This window comes from Pipistrellus kuhlii, unplaced genomic scaffold, assembly GCF_014108245.1.
Source record: "Pipistrellus kuhlii isolate mPipKuh1 unplaced genomic scaffold, mPipKuh1.p scaffold_m20_p_5, whole genome shotgun sequence".
In the NCBI taxonomy this organism is placed as follows: domain Eukaryota; kingdom Metazoa; phylum Chordata; class Mammalia; order Chiroptera; family Vespertilionidae; genus Pipistrellus; species Pipistrellus kuhlii.
The window spans coordinates 803,594-816,773 of record NW_023425551.1 but is presented as its reverse complement, the minus strand read 5'-3'; the positions used below and the strand labels follow the sequence as shown (position 1 = coordinate 816,773).

The window sequence follows — 13,180 nt, the reverse complement described above, 5'->3', positions numbered from 1 at the left end:
TATGTATGTCACAGAGGCTGTGTGTGTGTGTGTGTGTGTGTATGTCACAGAGGCCGTGTGTGTGTGTGTGTGTGTGTGTGTATGTCACAGAGGCCGTGTGTGTGTGTGTGTATGTATGTCACAGAGGCCGTGTGTGTGTGTGTGTGTGTGTGTGTGTATGTCACAGAGGCCGTGTGTGTGTGTGTGTGTGTGTGTGTATGTCACAGAGGCCGTGTGTGTGTGTGTGTGTGTATGTCACAGAGGCCGTGTGTGTGTGTGTGTATGTATGTCACAGAGGCCGTGTGTGTGTGTGTGTGTGTGTGTGTGTCACAGAGGCCGTGTGTGTGTGTGTGTGTGTGTGTGAGTGTGTGTGTGTGTATGTCACAGAGGCTGGTGTGTATGTGTGTGGGTGTGAGTGTGTGGGTGTATGTCACAGAGGCCGTGTGTGTGTGTGTGTGTGTGTGTGTGTGTGTGTGTGTGTGTGTATGTCACAGAGGCCGTGTGTGTGTGTGTGTGTGTGTGTGAGTGTGTGTGGGTGTATGTCACAGAGGCTGGTGTGTATGTGTGTGTGTGTGAGTGTGTGTGTATGTCACAGAGGCCGTGTGTGTGTGTGTGTGAGTGTGTGTGTGTGTGTGTCACAGAGGCCGTGTGTGTGTGTGTGTGTGTGTGTGTATGTCACAGAGGCCGTGTGTGTGTGGGTGTGTGTGTGAGTGTGTGTGTGTGTATGTCACAGAGGCTGGTGTGTGTGTGTGTGTGAGAGTGTGTGTGTGTATGTCACAGAGGCCGTGTGTGTGTGTGTGTGTGTGTGTGTGTGAGAGAGTGTGTGTGTATGTCACAGAGGCCGTGTGTGTGGGTGTGTGTGTGTGCGTGTGTGTAGGCTTTTGCCTGACCAGAAGTGTGCCTGTGGGGGTGCGGGCATTACTGCCCTCGGCCACAGATGCAGGCTGTGCTCGCGGTGGTCGCCACATGTGAAGAGTGAGCTGGGTGCAGGCTCCGTGCTCATCCTGTGCTTTCTTTTCCAGAAGGTCAGCGCCCCCGACATCCTGATGCCTCTCAGCCAGGAGAGTCCCAAGCGCTCCACCAGCCCTGTTTCCAAGGAGGACGGCGTCTCAGCCCAGCCCGCGCCCCGCACTCCGTTCTCAGGAGGCTCGAGGCAGGTGAGTCCCCGTCCGTCCGTCCGTCCGTCCGAGAGCTGACACGGGCGTGGTTGCCGTCGGCACGCGGCTGGCTCGGTCGGCCAGCCCGGTCGGGCGCGTGCCGGGAGTGGAATGAGATGGAGCAGAGACGGTGCCGGAGGCCCCCTGACCTGGCAGGGAGCCGGGGAAGCCTCCTCTCACCGGTGGTGCTTCTCACATCGCCTCAGAGGATCCTGCTGTGCAGGCGGAGAGGGGTTAGTGCCATATAGTGGGTGTTCGGGTGAGAAGGTTTTCATTTTGATGAAGTTTATCAAATTTTTCTTTTGGCTGTTTCTCTGTCTTGGCTGCTTGCAAATTGTAAACATATTCTCCTATGTTTTTTTTTCTAGACGCATTATAAAAGTTTAGCTTTCAGATATAAGTCTTGATCCAACTCACTCATAATTGTGAGTGGTGTAAGGTAGAAATTGAGGTTCATTTTTTCCTTACAGACACTCAGCTATTCTAGCACCATTTATCTTTAAAAACAAAACAAAACAACAACAACAACAAAAAACACACCCACACCTCTAGTTTCCCTGTTGCCTTCGGTGGCTCCGGTGGAAAAGTGTGGATCTTCTCTGTCCAGCAGCCGCCAACCTTTCGGACCTCACGGGCCCCCAGTGGTCCTCGGCCCACCAGGTGGCGACCGCTGCCGTTCTGCGCACTGACCACTGTCCACCCTCACGCCGTGCCCCTCTGCCCGGACGTTGCACGTTTGTTGGAAGTCTGGAAGTCAGTTTATTCCTCCCACTTTCTCTGCTTTCTCAAGGTTGCTTTAAACATGGCGTCTGTTTATAGGCAGGCCTTTTATTTACTCATTTTCTTACTTAAAAGCATTAAATGCTCACTTTATGCCCAACATTGGGATATATTGCCACAGATCCTTGGAGGAGGGGTCCTGAGGCCTCAATTATAGTCAAAGCCTTTTCATTAACTCACTGATCTGAAAGAATCATGAAAACGTTAAAACTTCAGAGTCCTCATCAAGGAAGTGAGTATCAAAGTTTGTGTGTTTTTTTAATATGTTTTTATTGATTTTTTAGAGAGAGGGGAGGGAGAGGGATAGAGAGAAACACTGATAAGAAAAATACCATCCACCGCTGCCTCCTGCACGCCTCTACTGGGGACGGAGCTGTGCCTGACCGGGACTCAGACAGCGCCTCTTGGTTCCAGAGGGACGGATGCTCAGCTGAGAGCTACCCGCCAGCAGGGCCCAGAGTTGCTCTTTTCACTTCGCCGCGTTGCATGGAGAACGCAATGAGAGCAGATTCCGGGGCGTGGTGTCGTGGTTCTGGAAACCAAGCTTGTGGCTCACATTCCAGCTCCATCCGAGATGCTGCGCCTGCGCCTTCCCTGGGGAGGAGCCCGTGTCGGCATCCAGGTCCCACCGCGTCTGTGCATCCGCTGGTCAGGAGCCGAGAGGCTCTCAAACGCGGAGGCGGCTCACACAGCCCAATGGGGGTCCCTCCCCTCCTGCTGGCGGGGGTCGCCTTCGGCTGTGGGCCTGCCCTCTGCATCTCAGATGCCCCTGGGCTGCGGGCTGGGGTGGCCCTGCAGGCCTTTCTGCAGCTCCTGTTGGAGGGCGCTCAGTGCCTCGGGGCCAGGCTGTATATGAGAGACTAATTCAGAAAGATGGAGGTCCTGAGGGCCATGGGGGCAAGGGCGGCTCTAGAATGTTCTCTCCTGGGGTTGAAGCCTGTGTGGATGGGAACAGGGAGACCGCAGGGGTGGCCTCTGAGGCTTTTCTAAGACTCCTGGGCTTGCCTCTGCCCCAGCGACGAGGGACCCGGGACCCAGCCAGCCTGGGCCTGCTGAGCCGGATCCCCACGCTGAGCCTTCTCCGAACCCGAGCACAGCTCTCCTGCACTGCCTGGACCTGAGCTCCCCCTGGGCCCAAGCCACGGCTTTCTATGCCTGGAAACCCCCACATAGGCAGGACCCACCCCAGATGCTCCCCGGGCTCCACACGAGCTAACCCCCCTCCCCCCTGTTCATGCCACTGAGCTACACCAGCCTCTCGCTGGCCCGGGACAGGGTCAGACTCACCTGCTCTGGGCGCTTCTGGGGCTGCGCCCTCCCCAGGCACCACGCTCCTTCCCTCCCTTCCCCCAAGTCTTCGCCTCACGGTCACCTTCACAGGGAGGTCACCCGCCCCCCATCCCCGCTCTCCTCTCTCCCCTCCTCCATTCACACTCTTATCACCCTGCAGCCTGCAGCCTGCCTGCCTGGTGGTGACTGTCTGTTGTAGTTGCCAGGTGCCTAGAGTAGAGCCTGACCCCTAAATGGCACCAGTAGGAAGGCTGCATCCATCCTCCTCAGAGGTGCCATTTACTGAAAGCCTACTGTGTGCTAACTGCTGCGCCCACCGCCCAGGCCTCTCACAGCGCCTCCCCCACAGACGGTGCGACCCGGCACAAACGGGAACGGGGTCCTCCGAGGGGCCCTGTGGACGTCTGGGTCGCCCCCGGGGCCGTGGGAGCCGGAGCTGGGCTGTGGGTGCTCCCCCGCGGGGCTGCTTGCCTCCGGAGCCCACCTCCAGCCCAGCTGACAGGCCGCCATCTGGCCACGGCGCCCGCGCCCCCGGCTGCCCTCAGTGACCAGCGCAGCGTTTGCAGCGTAGCGGTGGTTTCTGTCGGCGCCCGGGCTCTGTCACAGTCAAGGGCACTGCGCCTGGCTGGTAGCCACACAGATAAGCCATGACCTTCAGGGGAAGTGCTGAGGGCGCCCCCTCCTCGCAGTCCTGCCCTGTGTTCTGTGGACAAACGTGGTCCCGTGGAGGGGGGGCGTGCCAGGCTCACCTCCCCACGCTCCCGTCTCCGCAGTCACCGGCCCCGGCTTCCTGGCCGACGTGGTGGCTCTGCGATACCATGCAGCAGTGTCTGCTGTCTGTTCCCAGTTCCCTTTGTTCCTGGCAGAGGGTCGGTCGATACAATTCAGTCTGGCAGCCCGAGTGGCGCATGCTATGATGCCAGTTTCATTATCAGAATTTTTAGCACCTCCCTCCCCCCCATTCCCGTCCCCCCAGCACCCGGCATCTCCGAAGCCGTTCACGCCTGGGCCCAGCTGGCCCACATCTTCTCGCTTTCACCCTCACTCACCCTCCTCTCACCACGCCGTGCCTTGCAGAGCCTGGGTGTTTTTACGTTGTTTTCCACGGGAACGGTGGTGTGCATGCTGGCAGGTAGCCCTCTCAGAGCCAGAGGCTGGGCTGCTGGCGCTGGTTGTGTTCTCGGCATTAGTCAGCTCGGGCTCGGGCCCTCTGATGCGCTGGTTTGGTTTTTATCTCTCTCTAGTGAGGGAGAGAGAGCCCGGGCCTTCTGCTCAGTGTCTCGCCAGGGCGTTGGCAGCGTGGAGGACGGCCTGGGAGTTCGCAGAGAGAGCGGTTAGAGCTCCCTGTCTCAGAGGCAGCCTGGGAGCGGTTGCATGCCATGGTGGCCAGTGTCTAAGCCACATGTGTCAAACACAAGGCCCGCGGGCCAAATCCGTCCCGCCAGGCCTTGCAATGTGGCCCGCACCGCGCTGTCATCACTGCACTCCGCTGCGTTTCCATCACAATGACAGTTTATGACTGTTCAGTAAACCATTCGGCCCGCGATTTAGGCTGGATTTTAGATTTTGGCCCCTTCTCTGATTGAGTTCGACACCCCTAGTCTAAGCAAACGATGAGGCGGTTTGCTTTGTGTTTTAGGCACAGGCGTCTGTTCCACGCAGCTCACTGACTTCAGCTCAGCCTCCAGGGCCCTGACTGGGGAGTGGGTTTTGGGTTCCATGTAGGTGTCCCGAAGAATGGAAACATGTTGTGTGGTTGTCTCTGACTGCATTCCCTCCATCCTTTGTTACCTCCCACTCGTCCTCACCTCAACCCTGGGAATGGCAGAACCAGCACGTGCACAGACCTCTGTCCCACCGCCTCCCCAGCCGGCACTGAGCCCCACACTGCTGCTTCCCCTCGGCTCCTCCTGCCCTGGGCTTAGCTGTCCTCTGAGGCTTACCTCTGCAGAAGCACACAGGTCTGCTGTGTCCCCCTGATCTGTGATAAGGGATAAGATTCTGTAACCTTTGTTGCTAGGCAGAGACCAGATCTGGGCAGGACAGGAGCTTGAGGATTCCCCATCTCCTTAGCCCAGAATCTGTGGGGACTTACGTTGGCCAAGAACAAACTCTAGCTGTTAATGTCATGTGAGTTGGGATGCGAGCTCCATGTGGATTCTGATTTATCTGACACCTTGAAATCAGAACTGCGAAAGAATTGATGGACGGTGAAGTAACTGACCTTACCTCTCCTTTTTATTTCAGGGAAGTCTAATCAGCATTAACAGCACTTGCACGGAGATTGGCAATTTTGACAACGCTGCTGTCTCTGGAGAAATAGAATTTGCCCTCCGCTATTGCTTCGAAACCCGTTCTTTGGAAATATGCATCCAGGCCTGCAGGAACCTTGCCTACGGAGAGGAGAAGAGGAAGAAGTGCAACCCGTGAGTTCCTCCCTGCGTTTTGATGTGAGATGGACAGGCCTATTAATCCCAAAGTTGGTAGGGAAAGTCCACATTAACCAACACAATCATAATAAAAAGAACAAAAAGTAAAAAGACACAGTCAAGAGCCATCGTGAAGTTCCAGTAGCTTCGACAGTGTTATTGGTGCGAGGCTAGGTGAGCAGGCTGGCAGAGCAGAATCAAAAGTCCAGACACAGGTCTGAGCATCTACGGGAAGTCACACCATCCAGGGGCTATTAGAAGTCAGTGCCTAAATGGTGTTGGAAATTTGACTTCCCGGAGAGGAAAAATAAAATTAAATTCCTGTCTCACACGATCTATAAACAGATTACATTTCTCTCCAACCGACGGCTGTGAAATGGTGTCACATTATTTTAACAAGCATTTCCTTGATGAGTAACAAAGACAAGCAACTATTTATAGAGCGTCAGCCACTCGGGGCTTCCCTCCTGCGCACTTCCTGTCATCGGAAAGATGGCCGGGTGGGAGAGCGGGGTCTGGTCTCTGGCTGCTGATTGCTATTCTGATCTCAGAAGCGCGGACCAGGAGGCACACAGCCAGTGCTGCTCCATCGCCTCCCAGCGTCCACCAGCTCCCCCTCCGGCTGGTGTAACTTCCAGGGTTTGTAAGGACCGGTGCCCTCATTTGTCTCCCTTTTTCATTTTTTACTTTTTTCCCCTCTTGAAAGCCAGACACTACAGACTAGGACATTCAAAAGTAGCCGCAGAGCAAGAAAAATTAGAAAATAAACACGTATGCTCAGGAAAAGGTACAGGCTCAGGAGAAAACCTGAGCTTACATCTCAGGCTTATCTTGGGCACAGGATCAATAAAGTAATAACAAAAGACAGACAACCGTGGGAAGCAGGAGAATCTGATTTCCAGAGTTAACACATTATTAGATACAAATGTCCAGTATTCAACAAAAATAGCAAGACATATAAAGAAACAGGAAAGTATGGCTCATTCAAAGGGAAGTAATAAATTAACAGAAACCGTCCCTAAAAAAGATCTGATGACAGGCTTACTAAACAAAGACTTTGCAACATTATCTTAAAGATGCTCAAAGAGCCGAAACCGGTGTGGCTCAGTGGTAGAGTATCGGTCTGCGGACTGAAAGGTCCCAGGTTCGATTCTGGTCAAGGGCATGTACATTGGTTGCAGGCACATCCCCAGTGTGGGGTGTGCAAGAGGCAGCTGGTCGATGTTTCTCTCTCATTGACTTTTCTAGCTCTCTATCTCTCTCTCCTCCTCTCTGTAGAAAAAAAAAAAAAAAAAAAAAAAAAAAAAAAAAAAGATGCTCAAAGAACTAGAAGAAGATGTGGAGGAAGTCAAGAAAATGATGTGTGAGCCGAAACCGGTTTGGCTCAGTGGTAGAGCGTCGGTCTGCGGACTGAAAGGTCCCAGGTTCGATTCCGGTCAAGGGCATGTACCTTGGTTGCGGGCACATCCCCGGTAGGGGGTGTGCAAGAGGCAGCTGGTTCATGTTTCTCTCTCATCGACGTTTCTAGCTCTCTGTCTCTCTCCCTCTCTGTAAAAATCAATAAAACATATTTTAAAAAGAAAGAAAGAAAGAAAGAAAATGATGTGTGAACAAAGTAGAAATATCAATAAAGAGATAGAGAACCTAAATAGAAACCAAAAAGAAATTCTGCAGTAATTAAACTCCATTTACTGAAATGAAAAATTCACTGGTGAGATTTGAAGGCAGATATGAGCAGATGGGAAAAGGGAGCAGTAAATTTGAAGAAAGGTCAACAGAAATTATTGGGTTTGATAAAAAGAAAGAAAAAAGATCGAAGAAAAGCAAACAGAACCTAAGGGACCTGAGGGCCACCATCAAATGGACCAACATCGGCATGAGGGAGTCTCAGAAGGAGAAGAGAGAGAGCAAGGGGCAGAGAGAATATTTGAAGAAGTAGCTGAAAACTTCCCAAATTTAATGAAATACATGAATATAAACATCAAAGAAGCACACTGAACTCCAAGTAAGATGAACTCAACGTGGCCCACCCTGAGACACAGTATCAAACTTTTGAAAGACAGAGAATCTTGAAAGCAGCAAGAAGAAGCAAACCCTCAGGAAGCTCTTCAGCAGATTTCTCATCAGAAACTCGGCAGGCTGGCAGGCCAAAGTGCTAATCTATATATAAAAGCCTAACCCCCTGACTGCTTGACCCTCCAGCCGGTAGCTGGGTCCTTTCCCAAGAACTCGGATTGACAGGGAAGAGGCTGAGCCTGGAGCGCCAGGGGGCACTTGAGCCTGTTCCTAGCCGGTGGGAATAGGTTCCTGGTCAGGGGGCGAGGGCGGGCCATTGCCATGGACAAAGCTGCCAGAGAGCCAGGGAGGGAAGTCCCAGGACCTGGGCAGGGGGGCAGAGTGCTGGTGGAGGTGGCCTGTCCTGCCACCCCGCCACCCTGGCAGCGAAGCCAGACCCAGAGTCCGCAGAGGGCCGGTCCGCACGTCAGTAGGACAGGCTGGAGGCCCCGCGAGGGGACAGCACACACTGCCCGTTTCTGCTTTTCTGTGGGGTGGGGGGCTGGATGGAGGGACAGGTGGGAGAGGACAGACTGCCCCGTGGCCTCTGCATCCAGAGATCCAAGAATTTGCCCCCCTGGAGCCCCTCCTCCGTGCACGCCCCCCCCCCCCCCGAGCCTGGCAGGTGGGCAGCGTCAACTCCAGGGGTGTGGCCTGGGCACAGCAGGCAGCATCACCCAGCCAGACACGTGCCAGGGGTGCAGGCTGAATGAACAGAAGCTGTGTCCCCAGCGTGGCATCCTTCCCAGCCCTTGGCGGCCCCTGGCCCTTCCTACCAGTGCCCGAGTCAGCAGCAGGCAGGGCAAAGGTCCCTCTCCCTCCCGGCCGGAGCCTCACCGCCCGTCTCCTCCAGGTACGTGAAGACCTACCTGCTGCCCGACAGGTCGGCCCAGGGCAAACGCAAGACGGCCGTCCAGAGGAACACGGTGGACCCAACCTTCCAGGAGACCTTGAAGGTACGCCCGCCCTGGGCAAACATTCACCGGCCGCGCCTCCCGTCCTGCGGGCTCAGGGCCAGAGTCCACACGGCCCCTCCAGGCCCTGAGTCAGCACACAGGAGCGCAGACACCGCCGCCCGCCTGCCCGCCTGCGGGGCTGGCCGCCCGTCACCCCCCGGCCTGCGGGAGAGGGCAGAGTCTGCGCCCCTGTCCGGGAATGATTTCCCAGAAAACGGGAAAGAAGCTGGCTGCCTCTCGGCGTTTACCGCCAGGCTGCCCAGCGGGTTCTGTACCTCCCAGAGGGGCCTCCGCGGGCAGGCATGGCCCCTTCACCGCAAACCCAGGCTCTCCTTATTTATTTATTTATTTAAAAATATATTTTATTGATTTTTCACAGAGAGGAAGAGAGAAGGATAGAGAGAAACACCGATGAGAGAGAATCATCAATCAGCTGCCTCTTGCACACCCCCTACTGGGGATGTGCCTGCAACCAAGGTACATGCCCTTGACCGGAATCGAACCCGGGACCCTTCAGTCTGCAGGTCGATGCTCTATCCACTGAGCCAAACCGGTTTCGGCAGGTTTTCCTCCTTTTAAGCAACAAAACCGACAGAGGAAGGGTCTGGGTGTTCACCGTCCTCGGTGCTAAACGTGGTTAGCGGTTGAGGACGGGGATGGGGAGACGCCTTGCCGGGGTGGAGAGGGAGAGGGGGTGAGGTGTGGGGGACGCAGGTGAAGTATGGGGGGCCCCCACACTGGCAGGACAGACCAGACTCACGGAGCTGTGTCCACGGAGGCTGAGAGCCCGGACCCCGTGCGCCAAGACTGGAAGGGGCGGCCTGGCCTGGCCTCCGGGGAGAGGGCGTTGGGAGCTCCCAGCGGCGGCAGCTGGCACCCAGGCCCACTGGCGACATGGTCACCCTCCTGTGGCCGCCTGCTTTGTCCACCCCTGAGCTCAGGGTTAGACTCCCCATGTACCCGTGGGGAAACCGAGGCACACTGGACCCACCGTGGGCTAGCCGTCCTCAAAATGGATGTGCACGGGGCCCCAAGGGGCCCCAAGGAAAAGCGGCTGTGACCCCGCGGTGGGCGGGCTGGGTGCTGTGGGGCCACGGGGGATCCGCCCAGGAGACTGGCCTTCAGGGCTGTGCTCAGGCACCTGCCGGCGGAGTTCGCGAGGTCTGTCTGCTCCCACCTCCCAGGTCGACGCCTGACTGCCGAGCCCTTCCCTCAGGGGTTTTTAGCTGGAGAGGGAGGTGCGTGTTTTACATCTTATGAAATGAGATCAAATGGAGGATGGACTCCATTTTAGATACAAAGTCAATTGTATGGTTTTATTTTTAAAGTTTAACTTGTTTAGAATGCACGCAGAATCTCACTGGTTTACCCTCCCCGTCCTCCTGTCCTCCCCGTCCTCCCCTCCTCCCCTCCTCCCCCTCCTCCCCGTCCTCCCCTCCTCCCCGTCCTCCCCTCCTCCCTGTCCTCCCGTCCTCCCCGTCCTCCCCGTCCTCCCCGTCCTCCCTGCCCTCCCCGTCCTCCCGTCCTCCCTGTCCTCCCCGTCCTCCCGTCCTCCCCGTCCTCCCCGTCCTCCCCGTCCTCCCCGTCCTCCCCGTCCTCCCCTCCTCCCCGTCCTCCCCTCCTCCCCGTCCTCCCCTCCTCCCCGTCCTCCCGTCCTCCCCGTCCTCCCGTCCTCCCGTCCTCCCCGTCCTCCCCGTCCTCCCTGTCCTCCCGTCCTCCCGTCCTCCCCGCCCTCCCCGTCCTCCCCGTCCTCCCCGTCCTCCTGTCCTCCCCGTCCTCCCCTCCTCCCCTCCTCCCCGTCCTCCCCCTCCTCCCCGTCCTCCCCGTCCTCCCATCCTCCCCGTCCTCCCCGTCCTCCCCGTCCTCCCCGTCCTCCCCTCCTCCCGTCCTCCCCGTCCTCCCTCCTCCCGTCCTCCCCTCCTCCCCTCCCTCCTCCCGTCCCTCCCCGTCCTCCCCGTCCTCCCCGTCCTCCCCCCGTCCTCCCCTCCTCCCCTCCTCCCCGTCCTCCCCGTCCTCCCGTCCTCCCCGTCCTCCCCCCCGTCCTCCCCGTCCTCCCCCCCCATCCTCCCCGTCCTCCCTCCCCGTCCTCCCCGTCCCATCCTCCCCGTCCTCCCCCCCTCCCCGTCCTCCCGTCCTCCCCGTCCTCCCCCCTCCCTGTCCTCCCCGTCCTCCCCGTCTTCCCCCCTCCCTGTCCTCCCGTCCTCCCCGTCCTCCCTGTCCTCCCCATCCTCTCCATCCTCCCCCCTCCCCGTCCTCCCCCCTCCTCCCCGTCCTCCCATCCTCCCCGTCCTCCCCGTCCTGCCTCCCCATCCTCCCCGTCCTCCCTCCCCGTCCTCCCCGTCCCATCCTCCCCGTCCTCCCCGTCCTCCCCGTCCTCCCCCGTCCTCCCCCCTTCCCTGTCCTCCCCGTCCTCTCCATCCTCCCCCCCTCCCCGTCCTCCCCGTCCTCCCCTCCTCCCCGTCCTCCCCGTCCTCCCCCCCTCCCCGTCCTCCCCCCCTCCCTGTCCTCCCCGTCCTCCCCCCCTCCCCGTCCTCCCTCCCTGTCCTCCCCCTCCTCCCCGTCTTCTCCATCCCGTCCTCCCCGTCCTCTCCGTCCTCCCCCTCCTCCCCTCCTCCCCCCCTCCCTGTCCTCCCCGTCCTCCCCCCCTCCCCGTCCTCCCATCCTCTCCGTCCTCCCCTCCTCCCCTCCTCCCCTCCTCCCCTCCTCCCCTCCTCCCCTCCTCCCCGTCCTCCCGTCCTCCCGTCCTCTCCATCCCGTCCTCTCTGTCCCATCCTCTCCCTCCGTCCTCCCCGTCCGCCCGCAGTACCAGGTGGAGCCCGCCCAGCTGGTGACGCGGCGGCTGCAGGTGTCGGTGTGGCACGCGGGCACGCTGGCCCGGAGGGTGTTCCTGGGAGAGGTGGTCGTCCCTCTGGCCACGTGGGACTTCGCAGACGGCAGCGCGCAGGGCCCCCGCTGGCACCCGCTGCGGGCCAGGTGACGCCGGACGGCCGCCCCGGAGCTTCTCCGAGGGCCGAGAAGGGAGAGGCCCGGCCCTCGGCCTGTGTCTGCGCGCCGGCTGTGGGCTTGGCCGGAGCTCCCGGCCGGAGCTGGGGGCGGGCCCCCAGGGCGCCGAGCGGCAGGCGGCTCCGGGCCGCGCACAGAAGCCCCAGCCCTGACCCACAGGAAGCTGGGCCTCTGTCTCTCCCTCCCGCCATCCGCACCTTCCCAGCAAAATAAACAGCTTTCCGGGGACGGCTCCGCGTCCACTCTCCGCGGCTCCGAGGGCCTTCCCCGCTCAGTTCCTCCAGGACCTGACAGCCCTGACCTCATGTCACCCAGTGCCAGCCTGGTCCGGCCTGCCCCTGCCCTTCCCCCTGCCCCCTGCCCCCTCCCCCTGTCCCCTGCCCCCTCCCCCTGCCCCCTGTCCCTACCCCCTGCCCCCTGCCCCCTCCCCCTGTCCCCTGTCCCCTGCCCTTCCCCCTGCCCCCTCCCCCTGTCCCCTGTCCCCTGTCCCTGCCCCTCCCCCCTTCCCCTCCCCCCCTCCCCCTCCCCTCACCCTCCCCCTCCCCCTCCCCCCCTCCCCCTGTCCCCTTTCCCCTCCCCCTGTCCCTGTCCCTGTCCCCTCCCCCTGTCCCCTGTCCCCTGTCCCTACCCCCTGCCCCCTGCCCCCCCCCCCTGTCCCCTGTCCCCTGCCCTTCCCCCTGCCCCCTGCCCCCTCCCCCTGTCCCCTGCCCGGCCCCACAGCCCTCGCTGCAGGCAGGCGGCGGGTGCCCATGCCCTCAGCATTTCCCAGCTCCCCGGGGTCCCACCGGCTCCCCTCAGCGCCCAGCTGTGGAGCCGCCTGGGGAAACCCAGGCCTGGAAGGGAATCAGGACCCCAGCTGCCCCCCCCCCATTCCCCGGGAGCCTCGGAGGCCAGCGGGCGCCCAGGGCTGGCTGCAGGGGGAGGGCTCTCTGGGAGACGGGCCGCCCGGCGGGATGGCGGTCAGGGACGTGGACAGGCGGGAAGATGGTGGCCGTGGCCCTGAGGACGGACAGTGCCCTGATGGCCAGCCCTGCAGCCCCGCGGCCGCCCCTGCTCAGCTCCGAGCCCAGAAACAGAGGCCCGGGCCCCTTGGCCCCAGCCCCGGCTCTGCGCCCCCTCCACCCCCGCGGAAACGCCACACACCCCCCCTGGTCGCCCCGCTCCTCCGCAAGTCCGCCCGCCCGCGGCCCTGGCGCTCTCTTGGCGTCTGCGGACGGTCACACGCCTTCGCTGAGCGGCCAGTGTGAGTGTATGTGCGTGTGTGCGTGTGCGTGCGTGCGTGTGTGCGTGTGTGTGTGTGCATGCTCGTGTGCGCGTGTGCATGTGTGTGTGCGCGTGCGTATGTGTGCATGTGTGTGTGCGTGCGTGTGTGTGTGCGCATGTGTGTGCAGGGGGGAGGGGGTGTGTGCGCACAGGGGCGTGTTGTGTGCAGGGGGTGATAGCAAATGACGGCTTCTCTTCCAGCCACAGATCAGCCACCATGTGACGTCACTGTGGTCAGGTGGCCCCTGGGTGGGCGGAGGGTCCGTTA

General features: G+C 59.9%; 2 protein-coding genes across 4 annotated transcripts in view; one reads left to right on the top strand and one right to left on the bottom strand.

The window, feature by feature from the left end:
- Window positions 1-11,726, top strand: part of SYTL3 (synaptotagmin like 3) — a 36,106-nt gene extending 24,380 nt beyond the window's left edge. For 2 of the 3 annotated variants that reach the window (XM_036413543.2, XM_045572662.1), the window contains exons 8-11: window positions 1,002-1,136; window positions 5,454-5,632; window positions 8,544-8,646; window positions 11,450-11,726. In XM_036413543.2, coding sequence (XP_036269436.1) covers window positions 1,002-1,136; window positions 5,454-5,632; window positions 8,544-8,646; window positions 11,450-11,623 — 591 coding nt within the window. In that variant the 3' untranslated portion in view covers window positions 11,624-11,726. The remainder of the gene's footprint in view (window positions 1-1,001; window positions 1,137-5,453; window positions 5,633-8,543; window positions 8,647-11,449) is intronic. The other variant, XM_036413541.2, reaches the window with a different exon arrangement.
- Window positions 11,727-12,652: 926 nt separating this feature from the next.
- EZR (ezrin) overlaps window positions 12,653-13,180 on the bottom strand; it is a 38,388-nt gene continuing 37,860 nt past the window's right edge. Inside the window, exon 14 of the mRNA XM_036413536.2 lies at window positions 12,653-12,695. The gene's annotated coding sequence lies outside the window, so the exon portion shown is untranslated. The remainder of the gene's footprint in view (window positions 12,696-13,180) is intronic.